Source organism: Phyllostomus hastatus, unplaced genomic scaffold (genome assembly GCF_019186645.2).
Source record: "Phyllostomus hastatus isolate PE091 unplaced genomic scaffold, TTU_PhHast_1.1 phas_scaffold_501, whole genome shotgun sequence".
Lineage (NCBI taxonomy): Eukaryota > Metazoa > Chordata > Mammalia > Chiroptera > Phyllostomidae > Phyllostomus > Phyllostomus hastatus.
This window is the reverse complement of record NW_025334033.1, coordinates 580100-602579: the sequence shown is the minus strand read 5'-3', so window position 1 is coordinate 602579 and position 22480 is coordinate 580100. Positions and strand designations below refer to the sequence as shown.

General features: G+C 49.1%; 2 protein-coding genes across 8 annotated transcripts; one reads left to right on the top strand and one right to left on the bottom strand.

Moving 5' to 3' along the window:
• Positions 1 to 102: 102 nt before the first annotated feature.
• Positions 103 to 14235, bottom strand: ZNF219 (zinc finger protein 219). Of its 3 annotated transcripts, none has more exons than XM_045823862.1 (5): positions 14070 to 14235; positions 3501 to 3592; positions 1796 to 3215; positions 1421 to 1552; positions 103 to 1172 (listed from the first exon to the last, which is right to left on the bottom strand). In XM_045823862.1, the coding sequence occupies exons 2-5, from the start codon at positions 3504 to 3506 to the stop codon at positions 571 to 573; spliced, it is 2160 nt and encodes a 719-aa protein (XP_045679818.1). In that variant the 5' UTR covers positions 3507 to 3592; positions 14070 to 14235; the 3' UTR covers positions 103 to 570. The 3 variants fall into 3 exon arrangements, with proteins under 3 accessions (XP_045679818.1, XP_045679820.1, XP_045679819.1); XM_045823864.1 differs by lacking the exon at positions 14070 to 14235 and adding an exon at positions 8710 to 8753; XM_045823863.1 differs by lacking the exon at positions 14070 to 14235 and adding an exon at positions 8234 to 8325.
• On the top strand, positions 10548 to 13309 carry TMEM253 (transmembrane protein 253). Of its 5 annotated transcripts, none has more exons than XM_045823883.1 (7): positions 10548 to 10808; positions 10908 to 11070; positions 11457 to 11567; positions 11661 to 11717; positions 12102 to 12107; positions 12221 to 12367; positions 12683 to 13309. In XM_045823883.1, the coding sequence occupies exons 2-7, from the start codon at positions 10963 to 10965 to the stop codon at positions 12761 to 12763; spliced, it is 510 nt and encodes a 169-aa protein (XP_045679839.1). In that variant the 5' UTR covers positions 10548 to 10808; positions 10908 to 10962; the 3' UTR covers positions 12764 to 13309. The 5 variants fall into 5 exon arrangements, with proteins under 5 accessions (XP_045679839.1, XP_045679835.1, XP_045679836.1 ...); XM_045823879.1 differs by having other exon boundaries at positions 10548 to 10812; positions 10931 to 11070; positions 11991 to 12107; XM_045823880.1 differs by having other exon boundaries at positions 10548 to 10816; positions 10931 to 11070; positions 11991 to 12107.
• Positions 14236 to 22480: the final 8245 nt, after the last annotated feature.

Below are 22480 nucleotides of genomic sequence, written 5' to 3'. Positions count from 1 at the left end.
ATCCAAGCATTTCTTATCATGCTCTTTGGGTGTTAACTAAGTGCTTCTTCCCTGGAGAGAATGACCCAAGGAGGAGGAAAGGACATAGGCAGACAGACTCAGTGTCCTGTGCCTCAAGACACCTGTTTATTGGGGACACAACTCTGCGACAGGGATGACAGGAATCGTACCAAAAATAGCGACGTCTACAGGGCCCCTAAAGGGGCTTAGAAGGGTACAGTGCCCCCCACCCCCACCCATTGTACAAAAATAAACTCTCATGCCTATGGACCAGCAAGGACTGGCAGAGCATCTCCTCGAAAGGGCACAACTCTCTCTGCCAGCCCTGGGACCCCGTTCTTTGATCCTCACCCCTGCCACTTCTAAGGCACTGTGACTCCCCTAGGCTGAGTGGGTACTGCCCGGCCCACCCCCCTATGCCCTCAACACCCTTTACTTTTCTCTGGTCCACCTGGAGCTGGGATATGGGTCCCACGCTGCCCCCTGCTGGATGTTCTACCCAACTACCTCTAGGGCTCCCCCGCTCTGGCGGAGTAAGCTCACTAAACTAATGGCCCCTAAGAGGGTTCCCTACCTTTCTTGCCCTCCCAGCCCCACCTCTCCGGATCTCGACAGCCTGGGGCCCTCCTCCCCTTCCTGCAGAGGAGGACTTGGAGGGGTCTCTCCTGTCGGTGCTCGGAGGTAGGGCAGGGACGCGTCAGCCTGGGGCGGCCGGCGGCCCCGAGCCCGGCGACTGTGGTGCACTTGCAGGTGCAAGGCCATGAGCTCGGGAGCTCCAGTGGCAAAGGGGCAAAAGAGGCAACGGTGGAGGGCACCCCCCGGCCCGGCCTCACCTCCCGGCCCCGCCCGCAGGGACAGGTCCAGGGGTTCGGCCTCACCGCCTCGCCCATTGCGCAGGGTCCTCCCAGGACTGGCGGGTTTCCTACGAGATCCCGGCGCGGAGCCGCTGGAAGGCCGAGGGCTCGAGGTGCCCTCCGCCCAAGTCGCAGGCTGCTGAGCCGCCTTGGCTCCAGATGCCTGGGGCAAACTCCGCTGGGAAGGGGGCGGCTCCGGTGGTGGTCCGGGGCCAGCCCCGCTCCTCTGCTCCCGGTGGTGGCGCTGCAGGTGATACTTAAGCGAGCCTGATTGGGTGCCAGCATAGTCGCAGTGCGGACACTTGTAGGGGCGTTCGCCTGAGGAGAGGAAAGTGCTATCGGATTCGAGTCAGGAGCACTGCCCACCCTCACCCTCATTTCGCTCAACATATTGACCTCCTTTAGACTAGAAGAAAAACCGCCTTTCCCACCGCTCGCATGTATTAAAGGAGGGTTTCCCAAAACCCTCATCTTGGCCAGTCTGAAGGCTGCCAAGAGTCATCTGCAGCCCCCTCACCTCTTTCTGCCCTCCAGTACCCTCCCTACCCTGGAAGCTACTCCCTCACCTGTGTGTACTCGCAGGTGCACTTTGAGGTGATGCGCTGAGCGAAAAGATTTTCCGCAGAAGGGACAATCCTTGCCAGTGGCCCCCCGGCTCCCTTCAGACCGGGTCCCTCCAACTAACAGCCCATTCTCTTCTGCAATACACACGTTAAGGGAAATTAGGGGGGCCCATTGTCCCAACCCTGCAGAGCCATGCACCCACACACCTACCCCACCTCCCCTCAGGGTACAGAAGGAAACAGCATGCTTGGAGAAATGGGTTGGCTTTGATGTGAGTTGAGCTGGTGCCCTAGGAGACCCTTTTTAAAAGGAGGGGACAAGAGCATTGTGGTGGCATCAGAGTGAGCAACCTCAGAAACAGGAGACCCCTTACATACCCTGTGAGGCGGTGGACCTTGCCTGGGCCGCCGAAGCAGGTGCAGAATGGCCCGTCCCCTCCCCTGGGCGCGGGTGCAGTGAAGCCAGAGGGCCCAGCGCCCGGTTTCGGGCCCAAGTATCCTCCTCAGACTCCACAACCTCCTCTTCTTCCTCGGGCTCTTCGGCACGGTGCCGGCGAGCCCGGGCCGGAAGAGCAGAGGGCAAGGGGCGGAAGCCTCCGAAGCTGCGGCCAGCCCCAGGCTCAGCGCCCTCACCATTGGGCCGGGGTTCACCAGCTCGCAGGCTCAGGTAGCCCAGCAGGCTTGCAGGCTCACGGCGCTCAGCCGGGGTGGGCGCTGGGGCCAAGAGGAGCGTGGGGCCCAGTGGCTCATAGGCCAGCAGGCCCAGGTCTGGAGGCTGGGGAGCCCGGGCAGACCCAGATCCGGGCCCCGGGGCACGCATTGGGCCCAGCTTGCTGGCATGCACCTTCATGTGGTTCTTAAGGAACCAGGGCTCCTTGAAGCAACGGCCACACACGGGACACGCATGATCGAAGGAGGCCTTGTGCTTGCGCATGTGGCCCTTGAGAAACCAGGACTGCGTGAAGCTCTGACCACACACTTGACAACGGAACTCTGGAGGCGCAGGGGGCTCCTCAGGAGTGGCAGGAGCAGGGGCGGGGGTTGCCTCACGTTCGGGCTCAGGCTCTGGATCTGGCTCCGGTTGGGGGACCGATCTGGGTTCAGGTTTGGGTGGAGGCTGAGGCTGGGGGACTGCCGAGGTGGCCGCCAGAGGGCGATCAGGAGCTCCGTGGGCCGTCAGGTTGTGATGCAGCAGCTCCTCCTCCTGGCTGGAGCCGAAACTACATAGGCCGCATTTCCAAGGCCTGTGCAGGATGTGCATGTGGCGTTCAAGCTCCGCTGCGGTGCGAAACTTGCCCTTGCAGAAGGGGCAACGGAAGGAGGATGACGAGGGAGCCTGGGGCGGCGCCAGGCCCTCAGTGGCAGGGGTGGCCTGCAGGCCCCCTGAGCTCCGGGATCTCCCTAACCGGGCCTCACGCAGTAGCGCACGCTCCTCCAATTCTAGCAACAGGCGTGCGGCGGGGCTGCGCGGGCGTTCGGGCTGGTGCGTGCGCAGGTGCGAGCGCAACAGAGCCCGCTGCGCAGCACGGTGGCCGCAGTGTGGGCACTGGAAGGCCTGGGCGCCTGGGTGCGCCCGCAGGTGCAAAGCCAGGATGGAATTGAAGCGGAAGCGCTTCCCGCATACAGGGCAGGGAAAGCGCCGTTCGCCAGCGCGACTCTCAGACCAGCCCACCGCTCCCATTCCTGGAGACCCTGTGCTAAGGCCTGGCCCGTTGGAGTAGCGCTGCAGATCCAGTTCGCCCTCAAAGGCCGGCGGTGAAGGCGTTAAAGGACCGCCCAGGGCGCGGGGACGTGAGCCCTGTGGAGAAAGATGTATATGGAGCAAAGGGTGGAAAAAGGAGAGTTGTGTGGGGTAATAAGGGCATGGGGAACTGGAAGAGCCCAAGGGAAGGTGTGCTGGGGCCTGAACCAGGTACACCGGGTACCCTTCCCATTCATCTTGGGGAAGATGGAGGATGCCTGGGAACTGAGTTGATGGGGTCACGGAGATAACATCACAATGGCAGGTCAGAAGGAGAGAAAGGGAGGGAGGGGAGGGAGCATAATTGCAGGTATTTGCAGGTTCAAGTCAAGTTTCACTCACCTCCATGGACCCCCTTCACATTCTTTGGTTCTGGGGAGTGCAGGGAAGAGGAGGAGGAAAAGTTGCTAGTGAAGGCAACAGGTGCTGAAGAGCTAAAGCAAGAGAGATAGATGTGAAAGAAAAGATAAGTCCTGATGTTCAGCAATGGAAAGAGTCACCCCAAAATCAAGACTCTTAGCACCCTGGACTCCTGAAACCTATCCCTTCTTCCTCCTTGTATCCTGAGGCAGGAGAGGGCTACTATCTTCAAAACTTATACTCCTTGATTTGCCAACCCCCAAGACTCCATGAGAACACAGATTTCGCCCCGCAAATACATTTTAAATTTCTGGTCCAGAACTACCACTATCACCACCCCTGATGTTGGGGGAAGACCATCACATGACAGCCCTCTGTCATTTAGATTGGGCTGTGCAGCTTGATAAGCAAATGAGGTGGGACCACTGCTCTCAGACACCTAACTGACCAGCCAGCCAAACATCCTTCCTTTGCTCCACAGTCCTTCCTTTTGCTTTTACCCTGTCTTTCTGTCTTCCCCCCTCATTCTCCCTCCCTCCGCCTGGATTCCTGATCCATTCATTTCCATTCATTACAGAGACTCATTCATGCATGGGAGAGAAACACCTCCCAGCAGCAGCAGTCTGGAGACAGACAGAGGGGGAGGGGCACAAAGGGGGAGAGAGCCACAGGGAGAGGGAATGAAGAGAGAGTTGGGGGAGGAGTGGAAGTTAAGGGGCGCTGCTGGCCTGGGGAAGGGGTTAAAAACCAAATACCAGATAGGATTCATCCCCGTGTTTCAAACCTTAGAGCCTGCAGTTTGATGGGGCATCTCAGCCCCTTTGTCCAGGGCTGTTCCGAAGCAGGCTTTCCTCCTCTCTGCAGGGGAGAGGCTCCCTCACACAAGAGGAGGATTACACTGGCTCTGAGCTCAAGAGGCTGGAGTGAGGGACGGGGGGCGGGGCTGGGCCATCTGCACAGATAGGAGCTCAGTACATGCTCTGAGCAGGAAAGGGTTAAAATTCTCCAGGCTAAAATTCCCTGGGCCTGGGATGTGCAGAGCTCCAGTTCTGAGGAAGAAGAAGAGCACTGAAAGGAAGGGGGGGTGCTGCACTCCTGATTCTAAGCTGCAGAGGTTAGCATTAGGACTTAAAAGCAATCTCAGAATTAAGATTCATTGGAAATAGGCCTGGGAGGATGACTAGAAGTTGGTCAGTATACCTTCCTGCTTACATATAGAATTTTATCTGGTCAAGGCTAGACAAATGTGGAATGAATATGTGTGTGTGTGTGTGTGTGTGTGTGTGTGTATTTATATTTTGTCCTGACATAGAAAAATATTTGAACTACAAAGAACTTCCATACAATAGGCATAATATGGGATACTGAGAAAGAAAAGGACTCAAGCATTACTTTGCTTAAGGATCTTTAGTGGATGAGACTTGGGCCAGAAGTCAGCCCTGCTTATCAGCAAAGAAAAGAGGCTCTGGAAATCCAAGGCTTCTTTAATGTTTGGTATTTAGTGGATGTGCTAAAACTCCAGGAACGGGCAGGTACCTGTCATGTGTGGAATCTGGGTTATGGAAATTTTATTAACAGGAGGTTAATTAAGAAAGTGTCCTTGTACAAGGGTCACTAAATAACCTCCACCACACTTTTAACATTTGTATTTCTGTAGATCCAAATTAGGGCATCCACCCTCCTCTTCTGGATTCTCCAAATCCCTTTTCTGAGATCTAGAGCCTAGCCAGGCTCAAGAAAGGGGTAGAGTAGTGGTATCAAGAAAGATACCACTACTCTAGGGGTAGAATAGGACTGGGGGGTACAAGGCTATTGTGGGCCCAATCTGACCATTAATAGCCCTGCAACCTTCAATAAATCACTTAATATCCCAGCTTATTCATCTGTAAAATAAGGGGGTTGGACTAATTTATATGGATGGTCCCTTCCAGCTCAAAAGCTTTGTAGTTCCTAGTCACAGGACTCTCATGGACCCCAGATAGAAGTTAAAACAAATGGTCATCCCTTCAGTACCATGGAGAGTGCAGTGGGCTACCAGAGGAGCCACTGTGGCCACCTCAATACCATAGATAAAGGTACTAAGTGCTAGAGGGGCCGCATTTGACATTTTAGCACCACAGTTAAGGCACTGAGAAAAGTGAGAGGATTTTTTTTTTTAATTCCTTTCTGGAGCCAAGGGGGGTGGGGGTGGAACAGTGGTACCAGAGGGATTATTTTTGCCTTTTGGATGACACTGAAAATAGATAGATGTAACAGAAAATAGATGTAACTAGAAGAATTTTAATTAGCTATAAGGAGTGTCCTGACAGTTACAGTTTGTACATCCTGGAATGAGTGAGTGAGGCATCATATTTGGGTCCATCACATTCTGTTGCTCTCCTGGGGATTCCCGGAACATCCTGGTGTACAGCCAATCTGGTATATTCAGAGGAAGCAGATGGTGGGGGAGGAGGGGGGGAGGCTGGGAATACTGCATGGTCATAGCTGACTAACCTACAGGCACATACTCTGATTCTAAGAAGATTCTAGGGCCCCTGAAACTGCCTGTAGGACAGTAAGCAAAATACTTCAGGGGAAGTTGACCTCATATCCAAGGCAAGTAAAGTAGGAATAAGGCAAATCTTCCTCCGCCCCCCTCACCCCAAAATCTGCTTTGCACATGGCAGTTCCAAGGATAAAAATACAGTGATATACCAAAAAAGACCCAAACTGAGCTGTATTCCTAAGCAGGGAAACTTTCCCCAAAAGGTGACTTCAAATCAATAAAACCCACGTAGAGACCCTCTAGGTGCAATCAAGATCTTCTGAATTACCTCCACATCAAACCAGGTCTTAGGCATCTGATCCTATGAGTTTTCCTCAAAAGGAGAAAGCACTGACAGGGCCCAAGATTCTGTGAACTGTCTTAGAACTCAGGTCATGCATGTGTTGCCTATTGGCAATTATCAACAGAGTTAATAATTCTATAGTTTCCTATAGTCAGACCCTAAATGCCATCCACGAGAGTTGGCCAGACAGTAGCACTGACCTACTTTCCTCACCCACTGGGAGTTAGGGGTATCTTGCCCTTATTTGGATTCTATAGGGATGCAAGGCCAGCGATAGGGATCAGAAGTCTTTCCAAAGCAACAGGCCAAGTACTTGTTTGTGCTAGGAGAGCTGGTGGGGAAGGGGGTGTGGACCACCAACAGGTACTGGATAGGAAAGAATGGAAGGCTTAGTGAGAAGACTCTTAGAAACAACAAGGACAGGTACATAGAAATGTCTGCTGACCAGAGTACCATGAAAATTGCCACTCAAAGCTTGTGGTTCAATGGTTTTTAGGATCAAACTGGAAGGGGCAAGGGTTCAGCACTTCTAAGTTATCTTGTGATTAGGCATCTGTCACTGATCATTTCTAATGATGCTTTTCCCTCTGTTGAGGATCCTACACCTCCACAAATCCTCTAGCAATTATGGATAACACTGCACTAGATGGCGTTAAAAGGAAAAGGAGCTTCCTTAGGTGGTCTACAGTCAAAACCACCCTTTAACAAGCAGACATGACAGCAGTTCATTTTAATGGTCTCCTCTCCATGGTCCTCTGAACCTCACTGCTCAGGCAGCTCCTCCAAATTGACCAGGCCACAGCTTGCCCACCTTTTACATTGAGTTTCTGGTAAGGCCTCTGTCCCTCCATCCTCACTGCCCTGAGCTGGTGACATGGAATCTCAGTCATGGACTCCAGCAGGCAAGAGGAAGGTACACCTGCTCACCTACTGCCACCCCACCATGGTTAATCTTATTCCAGAGACATGTCCCAACTTGACCCCTCTTCTGAAAGTTCTGGATTTGGGGAAGGGGGCATATAGCCAGCCCTAAGTCCCCTTAACTGGAACTGACCCTAGAAAGGTCAGAGTCTTAGCACCCATATGGGCCTCAGTCCTGCCTGGATTAGGGGGTGGAGGGTGGGCAGGAGAGCCTCTGGGAAAATCCACCTCCCACAAGTAGATTGGCAAGTAGAGCAGGACCTGTGATCGTGCACAAGAGGTTCTTCCAGCAGCACCCCAGACCCCTCCCCAAGAAGATAGGCCAGAAGGATGATGGGGGACAGGGTTGGGAGATTGGAAGGCCAGAGCTCAGCTACCCAGGCCGGGAGAACAAAAGCTGAGTTGCAGCCGCCTCTGCTGCTGCCGCCGGCCGAGCTCTTTGTGACACTTTGTTTGGGACGCAGAGAGGGAAGCACCCCCCATCCTCTCCCCTCCCCCACCCAGGCTCCCAGAGAGTTTGGGTCCCTTCCCCCTCCTCCATCAGCCCTACCTGGGCCGGGGGGTGGTCATCCACTCTAGCTCCCGGTTCTGCCACCCTGCACCCCCAGGGCCCTCGCGACCTGCCTTCGGGCCCCTACAAAGACGCCCGTCTTCGTCCCCCGCGCCCCCCCCCCCGCTGGCCTTTCCCCTTTGGTGTCCCTTTTCCCGGCTCCCCTACCTGGCCCCTCCCGCGAGGCCCCCCTAGCTCTCCAGGATTCTGAGGCCGCAGCCCCCACCCCGCCCCCCCAGGAGCTCTGGGCGAAGTTTGCTTGGGGCCGAGCCGGCGCCCCTCCCCCGCCCCCGCCCCCTGCACCTGCTCCGAGCCCGGCGCGCGGAGTGGGCCCCCCCTCCGGGAGGGGGGAGGGGGCCGGGGGCGGGGGCCGGGTGGCGGAGGGGGGGCCGGGAGTGGGGGCAGCGGCTACTCACGAGCCCCGGGCGGGCAGCGGCGGAGCGGGCGGCGGCGGCGGCGGCGGGCGGCGGGCCGGCGGCGCGGGCGTCAGCGTTACGTGGGGCCGGGGGAGATGCGCCGGGCCCCGGCCCCCCCGCCCCCGGCCCGGCCCCCGCCCCCTCCCCGGTCCCCCGCCCCCGGCCCTGGCCCGCATTGTGTGCGGCGGGAGGTGGCCCGGCCATTAGCATGCGGGGGGCGGCGCGGCGGCACTGGGAGCCGCGCGGGAGCGGGGCTCTGGCTCCGGGGACTGGGAGCTGGGGACCCCGGGAGCCGGGAGAAGCGGCCGCCAGGGGCGGGGTGCGGGCAGTTTGGAGACGGGGGGCGCTATCGGAGGGAGGGGGATGGGGCGCACAGACGATTCCTACAGAAGACTGGAAGAGATTTTGAAAGGTCATCTCGTCCTTCCCCCAGCCTCCAAGCTGCGCTGCCCCTCCCACCCTAAACCCGGACATACCAGGGAAGGAGTTGGCTCTGCCGCTTTTTCTGCCCCAACATGCACAGACTCGGGAAGTTCTTCCTGGGGTTTTATCTCAAAGCCTCTCCCTACAATTTCTGTCTCTCTTTTTGGGGAGGAGGAGGGGCGATTATAGAGATAATGTCTGCCGTATAAGAAACATTATTAAAGTTACTCCTTAGTCCTTTCTGTTCTTGATAAACAATTCCTACGCCTTCCTCTCGAATTCTATTTTCCATTCCTTAAGTCACTTTAATGGCTCTTCAATACAACAAATATTTACTGAGTGCTTACTAAGTACCAGGCACTATGCTCAGCGCTTTGGGGGGATGAAAAGTGAGATGTGGGGGTAGTATCCTCTGAGGAAATTATAATCTACACAGGGGCTACGAATGTGTAAGTAGTATACTCAGATTTAGTCAATATTTATTGAGTGCCAGTTCACATATTCAATAGTATATAATCCTTACAGTAACACTCTGAGATACAAGTAGTCTGCATTTACAGGAAAGGAACAAGAGGCTCAAGAGTTTCTTCTGGCCTGCCAGCTCAGGGATCCTCAGTGCAAGCCCAACATTTCACATTCTGTCAGGCCATGGCCACCAAATAAAGTTAATAGATGTGGGGGTGGAGGAGGGAGAAGATGCTCAACAGTTCTCACCCCTTTGTGATTTCCACTCCCTAGGAGAGAAGAACCGACACAATGCTCCAGTGAGTGTCCGCCCAGCACTTAGCATGGCAGAAGTGGCTGACAAAGAAAGCCACTTTCCTCCCAGTGTATGGCCTGGCAGTAACTCCCAGGGATCTTCTGCTCAGTCTTCTTTCATCATCAGTAATAATAATGATAATAGCCACTAACATTTATTGAATACTTATGTGCCACATGTTGGGCTGAGCTGGTTCATATGCATTTTCTCTTTTAATACTCAAGGCAAACCTGTGGTATTGACTTCCCTTTACAGGTAAGGAAACAGAGAGATTAAGCAATTTGCACAAGGTAACCCAGGAAGATATCAAATATAGAGGTCTGGTTGCCTCCAGACCTCAGACTCTGCATCAGGATGGACCTTCCTGATTTTTTATTTCTAAAGTACATACTTGGGCTGAGTTGGTTCTGCTTCTCACTATAGAAATAAATGTCCCCAGCTTAGCTTCTGAATAAGCCCTTTAGTATATGGGCATCAGGCACAACAGTATGACCTCATCAACACCACTAACGGTTACTAAGCACTCACCATGAGTCAACAACCATTCACAGTCATATTATTAGCCTACGTTTTATCACTCAGTTTGAACAAACAGTGGTTCAAATATGTTGAATAATGTATTCAAGGTCACACAGCAAGGAAAGAGGAGGAGCTGAGATTTTAGTCCAGGTCAGCCTGGCTTCAATGCAACTTGTATCTCTCAAAAATATTAATTGTTGCAATAGCTTCTTTCCCAAGACTGCTCATTTGGGAGCTATCTTCTATACATGCCTAGCTTCAGGTTATCACTGAGTCAAAGAAAATCCCCACTATAAATAGGGTACCCCATCCACTTTGTCAGTGTCCCATCCACAGTAAATCCTTCAAGAAAGGAAGGAGAGAAAAGAAACCATTCAGAAAGTGACACACAGGAAACCAGGGGAATTAAACCTTGCTTGGTCTTGGGACAAAGCTGCAAGTGGTAATGACATGGGGACAATCCAGACAGTAATGTCGGATTTCCCTAGGGAACAGCAAATAACTTGAGGAGGAAGCCAAAAAAAGGGAAAAGATTAGATGAAAATGGCAGGGGCATGGGGAGGATTGGGGCCCAGGGTAGATGTGTTCATGGGTGAGTGATAAGACGAGGAACCCACAATGGACAGAGATGGGGGAAACAAGAACAGAGCTAGGCAGAGCTGGGTATCTTGTGGAGTGAACAGAGGCTGGTATCTACTACCTACGGCCAACTCCCTGGATCCTTAGGCTCTCATAGGGACCTTTGCCCCACCACACCCCAGCTCTGATAGCCTGTGTCCGCCAGGACAAGTTTGTTGTCTGCTCTGAGCTACCAGTCCTGCCAGGGGCTCCAGGCCCAACTAGGTCCCATCCTTTTGGAGTAGCTGCTTCAGAGTAAGTAGGTGAGGGCCCTGGGCCTCAATTCTCTGGATATTAGAAGCATGCAGAGGGGTAGCTGAAATAGAGGTTCCTGCTTGACCTGTCTCCTGATAGGTGCTGTAATGCACTATTCCCAGGAAAGCACTGAGCCTCAGTAATCAAGGGAGCCATGGAAGACAGAGCCAGTCAGCAAGAGCAGGAGACACCCAGCTCTCGTCTGGAAAAGCTACAGCACTGGACAAGGCACAGGCAGAGTGGGCACCTCTTGGTGCTGGCGGTGAGTCCAGGATGCCCCATCCCAAGCTTCAGCATATCCACTTGTACCCTAATTCAATTCCATACATGTTTTGTGGACACCTACCATGTGTTTGAAACTGCTAGACTCTGAGAGGGAGGAGGGTGGAGGAGGTATAGAATAAATAACGCAAAACCCTTAATCTACAAGTAGCTTCCATCATGTAAGAAAAACACATAGGTAAGTAACTAAACTATGGCATGAGGTAGAACAAATTAAATGATATCCCTTCCTTCACTGCCTTTGGTTGACTACTTTCTGCCACCAGGCATTCCTGCTAATTGTTTGTCTCTGGACAGGAGGGCGTTGGGAGGAGGGAAGGGGATCCCTGACAGTTCCCCTTCAACCACCCTGCATTCGGCCTCCAGATGAGCCAACTATGGCTAGCAGTAGCTGTGGTGCCTGTTGCTGTCTCACTTGCCTGTCTGAGCTCTGCTTGTCACATGGCCACAGCACTGCCCCTTGGACCCGGAGCATTGGTAAGACCCACCACACCAGAGGTTGGAAGGAAGATCCTGGGGGCCCTTCACTAATGGAGCCAGAGCTTAACACTTGCCTTTCTCAACATTCAGGGTTTCTTCACTGGGACTGTTACCCTTGAGCTGCGCAGAGCACCTCGTCTTTGGAAGGTGAGCAGGAAAGAGAATTCAATACTATTCTCCCACCCAAAGCACACACACCTCAACCCAGAAAGTGGTCCTCTAAGCTAATCCAGTCAGCTCTCTGCCTCTGACTGTCCTAAAAGACTGAGGACAGAAAGCAGAAACAACCTTGGAGGGCTGATGGCCCGCTTAGGAGGTAGAAGAATAAGAGTTGAGTTTTGTTTTGGGGTAGGTGCAGGTTGGGCTTGGGGTTGCAGTGAGTCCCCTAACCTAGGCAGGGCTAAACTGGCTCACTGGCAGGTGCGGGCCATGATGATATTGAACACCTTCAATCTGATCTTTGGCCTCATCGTGGTGGTGGTTGAGGTAATGAAGACAGCCTTGGGGCCTGCTGTAACTGCTTCCTCCAAGGTCCAGGTGAGTAAAGGAGAAGGTGGGCAGATGAGGAGGCAAGAGGAGATGGAGAGGGATAAGGACGGGCAAACAGGTGCTGGGTTCCCTGTAGCATCCTCAGCCCTGTCTAACTGCAGCTGGACGGATTGCTGGTGCTGGAGCTCAGTGCCGAGGCCTTCACCCTAGGAGAAGTGCTGGTCTCAGCACATTCCCTATTCCTGTTGACCCAGAGGAAGCCAGGATGCTGCAGGAGACAGAGTCTGCACTACCAGGAACTGCAGGAGGTACTGAGGGCAAGGAGGAAAGTATGGAGCAGCTTACCTAGGAACTCATTTTTTTCAATGGCTATTCTGGCTAATGGCACTTAAGAATGGAAAGCAAAGGGTCCTAAACTCAAGCTGATTGTTTTCTGACTTTGGACGTTCCTCCCCTAGTGGTGGGTAAGAGGGAACTGGGTTATCTAAATGGCTGGAGCTAGAATGTGGGAGACCCTTAGGAAGCCTCCTCAATATTGGAAGGGCTATGCGAACACAAGAAAATATCAGAGAGGAGAAGGAATTCCTCCTTTCTCACGCCTCACACCTCTTTCTGGTTTTCAGGGTCCCTCTGAGTTGGAGGAAGTTACTGATTTGGAGAATGGTTCCACGGTGGCTAGCACAGCAAACCGAACAACTGAATGAGCTGATAAGAGCAGCAGACCGGTGCTGCTCTTCTACCGTGTGGGAAAGTTCTCCAGACCCTCTGGCACCCCACCCACCAAATTCAGAAGTTAGATGGAGTCCCTTTAAATCTACTTGAATTCGGGTGAAATGCCTTCAATTTCCACTCAGACCTGAACAATTTCTCTTCTAGGGGAAGCTAACACCTAGACCAGATTCTTCTGTCACCTCACCGCCCTGAAAAGCTGCCCCCTTGCAGGGCATCCTTAAGCCAACTTTTAGCTTCCTCCCTTCCATTCTTACCCACCTCCTCCCCACACGGATTCGTGTCTTCCTCATCTCACTATTTCTCTTCTTTCCACCTTTTATCATCCCATCCACTCCAAGCCCGAGTTCCCGGGCACGCCCACTCTCTGAAATCAATCCATGGGTGTTTCACTTTCTCCCCTAGACCCGGTTCCTTTCTTACTCCAGCGGAGACTACAAGTCCCGGGATGCCCCGCTACCCCCGTGGCCTGCTGGGAAATAAAGAACCTTTTCTTTGCGGTGAGGGCGCTGTGCATCTGCTGAGTGACACGAGGCGTTGAAAGTCCGGGCCTAGCCCAGTTTCCTCGGACGCGACCACTGGCCCCGCGTTCAGGGAGGACCTGGGCGGGTTATTCTGAAAGGGGTCGCCGCTACCCCAACCACAGCGACTGAGAGCTGAATGTTGGGGCCACACTCCTCTCTCTGGCAGCTTCGGAAACCGGTAGGGGTTGGGGGATGGCCCTCGGCAAAGCGGGGGCTCCCCAGATGCTGTCGCCGCGCCCCCTCCCACAGTGCCCAGGTCCAAAGTCCTGAGACTTGGAGCGCGCGCGAGAAAGGGGTTGGAGATGATGAGTCAGAACCCTGGGCCCTTCACGCCCTCTTCCCCTGAGGCCTGGGCGCCTGAGGAGGACCGGCTCGCTGGGTAGACGGGTGGACGGGGCAGAAAGAACGAGGGACGCGGCAATCCAACCTACGACTTTCCCGCCTTTGCGAGCACGCGGTGTAACGAGCCCGCGCTGCCGCCACCCCTTCTCGCCAAGGCGGGAGCAGGACTGCGCAGGCTCAGCCTCTCCGTGGCCCAGCCGACCTTTGATCCCGCCAGCGGTCCGGTTGCTGAAGCTCTGGTTGCGCTCAACCCCCCACCGTTTATGACCTTTGCAAGTGTGCAAAGATGACAAGCACATGTGGGCTTGAGAAAAGCCCAGGAAAACTGAGAGGCCCAGTAGTACTAAGCAGAGCAGCTTATTAGCCGCTAGAGAAACTAGAAATTGACCAGAGCTGGAGTACTAAAAAAACTCACCCCAAATTCACATAGTGCCCAGGATGGGTGTGCGCATCACACTCATTTTTGTTTCCACTTGAGAAGGCTTCTTTCCCTTAGAGATTGCTGCTTCTCCGGACTTAGCCAAGCCCAGACACCAGCGAGGAAAGAGCGCAGCCTGGCTGCCTTGCCCTAACATTGCAGTGGTGCCAGCGGCAACTCCTTTCTGATTGTGACACCTTGGGAGTGGTAATAGTCACCCTATGACAAGGTTATGTGAATACTAGTGGGTGGGGATAGTTCTGGGATTAGGCTTTGGAATGGAGAAAACAAGATCTGGGCCTCCCTCTCCTCCCAATCTAACTGCCAGACTAATGGAGAGCTCATGTGTGAAGATACACAAAATAATTTTTTTCCCAAGTCAGAAGGTGGTGGTAGGTGAGTAAGCGGGGGTCAAATATCAGCAGTTCAGTCCCACTGTCTTCCAGATAAGAACTACAGCTTTTAGTGAATTGATCAGAAGTGTAGGAATTGCATTCTAGTTCTTGGAGAAGTTCAATGACTGGCCAAATGAATTGCTATATTAGTCAAGTTGGGCTAGGCTATGCTGGGATAACAGTGCCAAAATTGCAACGGCTTAAAATCACAAAGGTTTCTCTTTCACACTACATGTTTAGAGCAGTCTGGCAGGAGCTTCTGCTCATTTCAAGTTACTCAGTTACCCAAGCAGATAGAGCTCCATTTTGAGATTCTGCCATGTCACCATGAAGCTTAGAGTTTCCCCTTCTCCAAGCATGAAGAATTGTTCATGAGTTCTTATGTGCTTTTGTCTCAAAGGGACAAATAACACTTCCACTCACACTTTATTGGCCAAAGTAAGTCATATAGCCACATTCGAACTCAAGACATCTAGAAGAGCAATCTTTTCATACTTCTGTAAAGAGAAGGGAAGCTGAAATACTCATTGAAAGAATTGATCATATGCACTGATTCTTGAACAGCTTAACAGTTGGAACTCATCTATTCTAGCAGTTATTTCCATACCTGCTTCCTTTGTTCCATGAACCACTAAATGAAGTTCTCAATAGAGTCCTCCCCAAAATGGACAGAACTGATTAGTACATTTAGATTCTGGTTTTGTTGTGTAAGTTTGGGCAAGTCAAACCTCTGAACTATATTTTGCTTGCATCAAGATAAGAATCCTAGGATTTAACTTCTCAACCTTACTGGAGTATCAAGGCTAAAATAAAACCATATATAGAAAATAACTTGAAACTATAAAACACTTCAGAGGTCAAAAATAAATTGCCTATAGAGATGAGGAGTAGTGTGCATGAGTGAAACAGATAGGGTATTAGATGATAGGGAGTGATGGGAACCGTTGCAAACTGGAAAAGCACACATTCTGTTTAATGATCTTACCCCTACTCAACTCCATCCAAACATATGCTGTTTGGGACTCTGGGCCTGGTATTGCCATAGTTCCAATTGTCCATTTAAAGTCAGAAATTCTGACTTTTAAATAGGAAATCTTCTGATTTTATTATTTATTTATTTTTAGAGAGAAGGGAAGGGAGGGAGAAAGAAAGGGAGAGAAACATCGATGTGAGAAACATCTATCAGTTCCTTCTCCTATGTGCCCCAACCAGGGACCATACCCACAACCCAGGCATGTGCCCTGACCAGGGGTCAAACTGGCAACATCTCACTTCATGGGACAATGCCTAGCCAACTGAGCTACACCAGCCAGGGTGAAATCTTCTGATTTTAAAATGTTAATAACCAATTATTTAAAAATTGACCAGATTCAGTCTATAGTTCTTCAATTATAGTCTCTCCATTATACAAACATGGTAGGAATTGTGCAGAAAAAGGAACCACTTACTGAACTTGATAAGCTCAGGGGAGGCCTACATGGTGGCCTTAAAAACTCAGAGACCTAAAGTAACCACGTAGGATGATCTGAAATTAAAACTTTCTAACTAAAAGCAGTTCGTGGCAGGTAGTCACATCCTAGACCAGTATTTTTTCCTAAAAAAGCTAAATCTTTACCTAACCTGAGCCTGTCATTGGTTTTTTGTTGTTGTTGTTTTGTTTGCATTTACAGCAACATACCTGATAACATTCCTTTGGAATATCAAACCCCCCCCCCCCCCAAAGCACAACCACCTCATGAAGCAGAGCAGAGACAATGAATTACCTCACTGTTATTATCATGCTAATTGTTAATAATAACTATCCTAGATCCACCTATGTAAAAGAAGTGTCTCTTAGTTTTATTTTTTATGCAATCCCAGAAATACCTTCCCCCCTTTTCTTTCTCCCATTTTCCCAATGAATTTCATGTAACCCCCTTCATCTTCCCCTTTAATATATAAATTAAGTGGTAGAACTGCCATTTTCCAGGGCATTTTCTTAATCTGTTGAGATTTTGCTTCCTGGCAGTTTTCATTAGTTTTGCTCAAATAAACTCACAAACATTCTTAACAAGTTTGGATGTTTCTTACATTACAGAATTGAGGTTTTCCCTGGCTGGTGTGGCTCAGTTGGTTGGAGCATCTTCCTATAAGGGTTGAGGGTTCAATTCCTAGGTATGAGCACATACCTAGATTGCTACAGGCTCAATCCTCAATCCCCAATCCCCTGTATGGGCATATACAGGAGGCAACCCATCAATGCTTCTCTCCTGCATTGATGTTTCTCTAAAAGCAATACAAAAAATATCCTCATGTGAGGATTTAAAAAAAAAGAATTGAGATTTTAGATGTGCACTATGGTTTTGGTAGGCCTTTGAGGCCTCTTCTGAAATTCAAGTCTTGGAGATGTTTAACATGTTCTTAAAACTTTTTAACATCAAATCCCTCTATGACACTGGTTCTCAAATAGTATCTCTACCATCCCCATCCCCACCCTGCCCCAGGGGTTATATGACAATTTTTAGAGATGTTTTTGGTAGTAACAACTGGGGGAAGGGCAGATATATAACAAAAAGGGCATTATATAAGTCCCAATACTACTCATGTCCCTTTCCTGTGCATTATCCTGCCACCTGTAAGTGAAGACTGCCTGAGGCTTGTCCTGTGATCCTCATTATTCCTCCTCCACACTGCCTGGTGCCAGAGTCCCTGGCTGCTCCATGAAAGCATTCTTCTTTGCTACAATGCTTCCCAGCAAAGTACCTACCCTTTCATCAGTTTGGCAGCTTCTGTGAAAGTCACTCATATTTTACTTACCTTATTTTGCTGTGTACAGTACACAATCTTTGCCCAAATTTTTGAGGAAAAAATAAGGATGTGCATTATACATGGGTAGTACTAATTCCATATCTATATAAATGTTTTTAATTCTTTTATTTATGCTTATGTGTTAAAAGTGTAACTCTAGAAAGCAATAACGATATCCATGTACAAAATAATATCTTGGAACATGGTCAGTTTTTTTTCTAAATATAAATACATTTTAAAAAACAAAGATTTTTTTCCCTGAAAGTTGGGGATGAAAACGTAGGTGTGCACCATGCAAGGGAGCGCATTAGACACTGCAAAATATGGTAAATTGCTGCCACGTGACGAAGTGACCGTTAAAGCTCCTGCTGATGTCAGTTTTTAAAGGCCTTCACCCATACACCTAACTTTAAGCAGTGAAAAAACATCCAATTCATATGGCATCATATGCAGCTGAATTCTGTAAAGAGTGGAAAATTCTCCATGTTGATGAATTTTATCCTCATTTTTAAAAACTTCAGACATGTATTCTGGCCCTGAGCACATGATCATAGGCAACTAATATTTCCCAAATGAAACGCTCTGCTTTTGCAAATGGTTCAGGTTTTGTGGCCGGTCTATGTCCTCTGCTGCCATCTCGTGGCCTCTCGGCCGCCTGCCTTGAGGTCTCACAAAGAGCCTTCCACCGAGTAATGGAGTAATGGCGTGTGGCGGTTGCCTAGTTAGGGCAAGAATCATTGTACTCTGCGGCTCACTCCTTGGGTCCCTCCTCTGCAATGAGTCCATCAGGGCAGCAGCACTCTCCGCTTGGCTCAGAACCTGGATGTCCTGAGCTGGCGTGAAGCGCAGGGCCCTTCCGACTCATCCTCGCCCCATTGGGCCTCTGTCTGTTATGCGATCCTGGAGATGAGTCACGCCACGGAAATCCCTCAACTACCCAGGAGTAATCCGAGCTGACCTCGCCTGCTTGGCTTGATGAATGCTCGGTAGCCACTCACCACTCTCCACCTGGGACTGGAATGTTCTTAATCTCAGTGAGAAAAGATTACTCCGTGGGGTTTCTGGATTTCACTTTCTTGTCTAAGGTCCATTGTGTGTTGCTCTGTGTCCACGCCCTTCATCTTGTCTTGCCCAGCCGGTACTGACTCAAGTTAGATGTTTGATTGATGAGCAGAACAGTGGCAGTGTGGTCGCTGTGAGACGGTGTTTCCTATAAATATGCAGGGTCTGTGCACTGAAGTTATCAGAGGTCCCTCTCCAGAGCACTGGATCTGGGAGGCTGCCCTGAGCTGAACTTCTGTACTGGTGACTGAGCAGTGACTCAGCACAGGAGAAAAGGCTGGAAAACATTTTTACTTGGTGATATTTTTCTTTAATTATAATAATTTATTAAGAACTTTGCAATTGCTAAAGCAAATTTTTAGAACTGTCCCTCCTGTTAGCTTTGCATGTACATTTTACAGTTTGTTTGTTTGTCTGTCTGTCTGTTTTGGAGAGCACTGACTCTACCACTCCCTTCACCCTTAACCCCAGAAGAGGAGGAAGGAGGATGGGTGGCAGAGGGGTGGAAACCACTGCCTTTGGTGTTTTAACCTACCTTCCTCTGAATAAAAAGTCAGAGGGCAGGTCCTCCTGGTATAATTTTGTAGGGCCCCAGGCCAGAGATAGCCTGCTACCAAGCTCTACTGCGTGTTGCTTCTCTTTAAAATTCAGATACCATTTACTTAGTGGGAGTGGTCTTCTGTTTCTTTTGTTTCTCCTCCTTTGCCTACATTTTCCTGCTTGTTTCATTTATATTTTATGTATTTTATGTTGCATGTTATTCTTGATTCTACTTATCATCTTAAACTTTTGTTTTTCTTACCAGAAACTACCTATGTTCTGTCCAGAGTTAATGAGTTGTCTTTGTTAATGCTTGTCTATTTTACCTTGCCTGTGTAAAGTTTTCTTATTTAAAATATTTCCCCCCAAGTCCCAGATTCCAAGGTACAATTTAATTTATTTTACTTTTTTATAATTATGTATTTCCTTTAGTATAAAGAAAATGCTATGCACCTACTCTTATGCTTTAGGGAAAGCAAGAGGACTCAAAGAAAGTCATGACATAGAAGACACAGGACTGATGGCTTTATAAATCTCAAAGATAATTATGATGAAGAGAAACTGTTCTTTGTGAACCTCAGAAGTGAAGCTGGGTCCAATCATTACTTGTTATAGAGGCCAAAAAAGAGAAGAAACTGAACACTTTTCCAAAGATGAGCTCTTTTGAAATTGTACTCTGAACCTCTGGATATGTTAGAGGTATTTCATGGATGCACTTCTCCTGCCCTGATAGGTTATTGAAGCATGTATTCAAATATCAGCTGAATGGTTGAAATAGATGACCTTGAATGTCTTCTCCAACACTAGGATTTGGTTTCTTAGCGGCAGTGATGTTTTTAAATTGACCCATTCCTATTGTCTAATGTAAATGACTGGCCTTCAGCAAAACTCTAAGGTAAGGTGTAAAGTGTTTTGCTACTCCCTAGAACAGAATTTATCAACTGTGGCACTCTGACATTTGGGCCAGATAATTCGTTGTTGTGGAAGGCAGCCACGTACATTGTAGAATGTTTAGCAACATGCCTGACCTCAAACCACTAGATACCAGTAGCACAACTTCTCATCAGTGTGACAATCAAAAATCTCCATGCATTTCTAAATTTCCCCTTTAGAGCTAAATAGCCTCCCTCCTCAAATACCAGTGCCTCAGAGAGAAATAATCAGAAAAATTTCAAGAACCTAATTTTTAACTTCTCCAAGATTCTTGTATTTAGAGATCTATAAGAACTGTCTATATTACACATACAAAACCAGAAATCCTCCCCGTGTCGACCCCCTACTCCCATTTCTGAATTTTCTATCTTTATTTTTTAAAGATTTTATTTATTTAGTTTTAGAGGGGAAGGGAGGGAGAAAGAGAAGGAGAGAAACTGGTTGCCTCTCGGGGACTGAACCTGCAACCCAGGCATGTGCGCTAACTGGGAGTTTAACCATCAGTGTTTCAGTTTGCTGGATGATGCCCAACCAACTGAGACACATCAGTCAGGGCTGAATTTTCTTTCTTAACTGGTGTTATCACTTGGTCACACAAGCTGATTGCTAAAGTCCTCTTCCTCAAATAATAACATTTTAATAACTACGTATGGTGCCATGTATTAATGACTTATCAGGGGAATCACTTCCTAAGTTTCATAAATGTCTGCTACTTATAAATAACTCATCTCCCTCATTTCCCATAGCCAGTTACTCGCCATATACTACAGATTTTCGTGCTGCTCTTGAATCAGTCCTCTTCTCATTACCACCTTTCACCGACACCACAGGAAAAACTTCCTAAATAGTTTCTATGCCTCCAGGCTTGTCCTTCTCAGATACATGTTTTACATTCGCCACATAAATGTGACCACTAGCTTCCCCACTTAAAAGTCCTTAGTGGTCCCCATCACCTTTTAAATGGTGTAATAACCTGTGTGATCTGGCCCCTGCCTGTCGTTCCACTGTCGTCTCCCACATCCCCTTACTTGCACGTAACTCTTCAGTGACAGCAATCTGAGAGGAAGGTGGCATGCAGCCTTCAAAAAAAATTTTAAGTGTTAATATGTATGATAAACACTTCACCCCATCTTTGAGCCTCACCCTCTCCCTTTTCTTTTTCTTTCTGAATAACCCAAGGATGCTTATGACAACAACACTGACTCAGTGATGGGCTGGATGGGGGTCAGGGCTGTTTGTTGCACACAACAGTGAGAAGTTAAAACAATTAAAACACTAATGGGATGTCAAAACCATATCGTGTCAAAACAGTTAAGTCGAAACATCTCACTTTGGCACATATGTTACTTCCAGACTTAAATCAAGCTGTGGAGTCTAGTGCTAGCCCCACACCAGCACTTCGTATCACTATGGGCATGGCTCCTTTCAGGCTCAGCTCAGTCCTCATCTACTTGGGGAAGCTTCCCTGAGGTCTTCCTCCTCTCCCATAGCAAGAGGAAGAAAAACAACCATCATCACAGCAGACAGAGTTGGCACTGTGAAGGGTCAGCACTGAAATAACCCTTATCTTCCATCGATTTACCCCATATGTTTACTTTCCCACAATTTTCCACCTCTAGAAGCCCAAATCCCTTTTCCTTTGTCTTGTCACTTCTTCACAATTTCTCACCCTGTATTAAAATAGTATATAATCTCCTGTGTCTAATCACCTCCTTGGGTCTTTATTTGTTTTCTGTGAACCTTCCATGCATATAAAAATTAAAACATTAATGTCAAATAAAATTCATATGTCTTCTCCTATTAACTTGGGTTTTGTCAATTTTTAGCTACAGCTACTAAACCTAAGATGATGAAGACAAATTTTTCCTCCCATGCAATTGAAGTTATCATATGTCCACCTTTGAAGCAAGAACTGTGTCTTATACATCTTTATAACCCCAGAACCTAGCCAAGTGAATGGCATATAGGAGACATTAAGTATTTACTGAATGAATGAAAGTAGACTAAGAAAGAACCTTAGAAGGCATCCTACTCAACAGAGGAACTCCTGTGGAACATTTTAACAGTCATTCAGTCTTTGCTAAAACATTAACAACAGTGGTGCCATTGGAGAAAATCACTCAGACATGGTGCCACAACAAATTCCTGATCTCAAACTGCAGCTGGATCCTAAAAGCTACAGCATAATACTACTCATGGCAATTCTTCATTTGCACAGCTGCTACTTCGTTCTTTTTACCTTGTTCTCAAATGTTATTCTAAAGTTCATTTGGAAGAATAACCAAATGATGAGAGAAAGAAAGGAAAAGAAAGAAGAAAAGGGCACCTGCCCTGGCTATGTGACTCAGTGGATTGAGTGCTGGCCTGCAAATAGAAGGGTCACTGGTTTGATTTCCAGTCAGGGCGTATGCCTGGGTTGCAGGCCAGATCCCCAGTAGGAGGCATGTGAGAGGCAACTGATCCATTATCTCTTGCATTTTTCTCTCATCTTTCTCGCTCCCTTCCCCTCTCTCTGAAAGTAAATGAAATCTTCAAAAAGAAAAGGGGATCTAACCAGAATAATAATAAGGTGAGTCCAGGTCTGTCAGATACTAATATATATTATAAATAAAAAATTAAGAGCCCTGGCTGGCGTAGCTCAGTGGATTGAGCGGGGGCTGGGAACCAAAGTGTCCCAGGTTCGATTCCCAG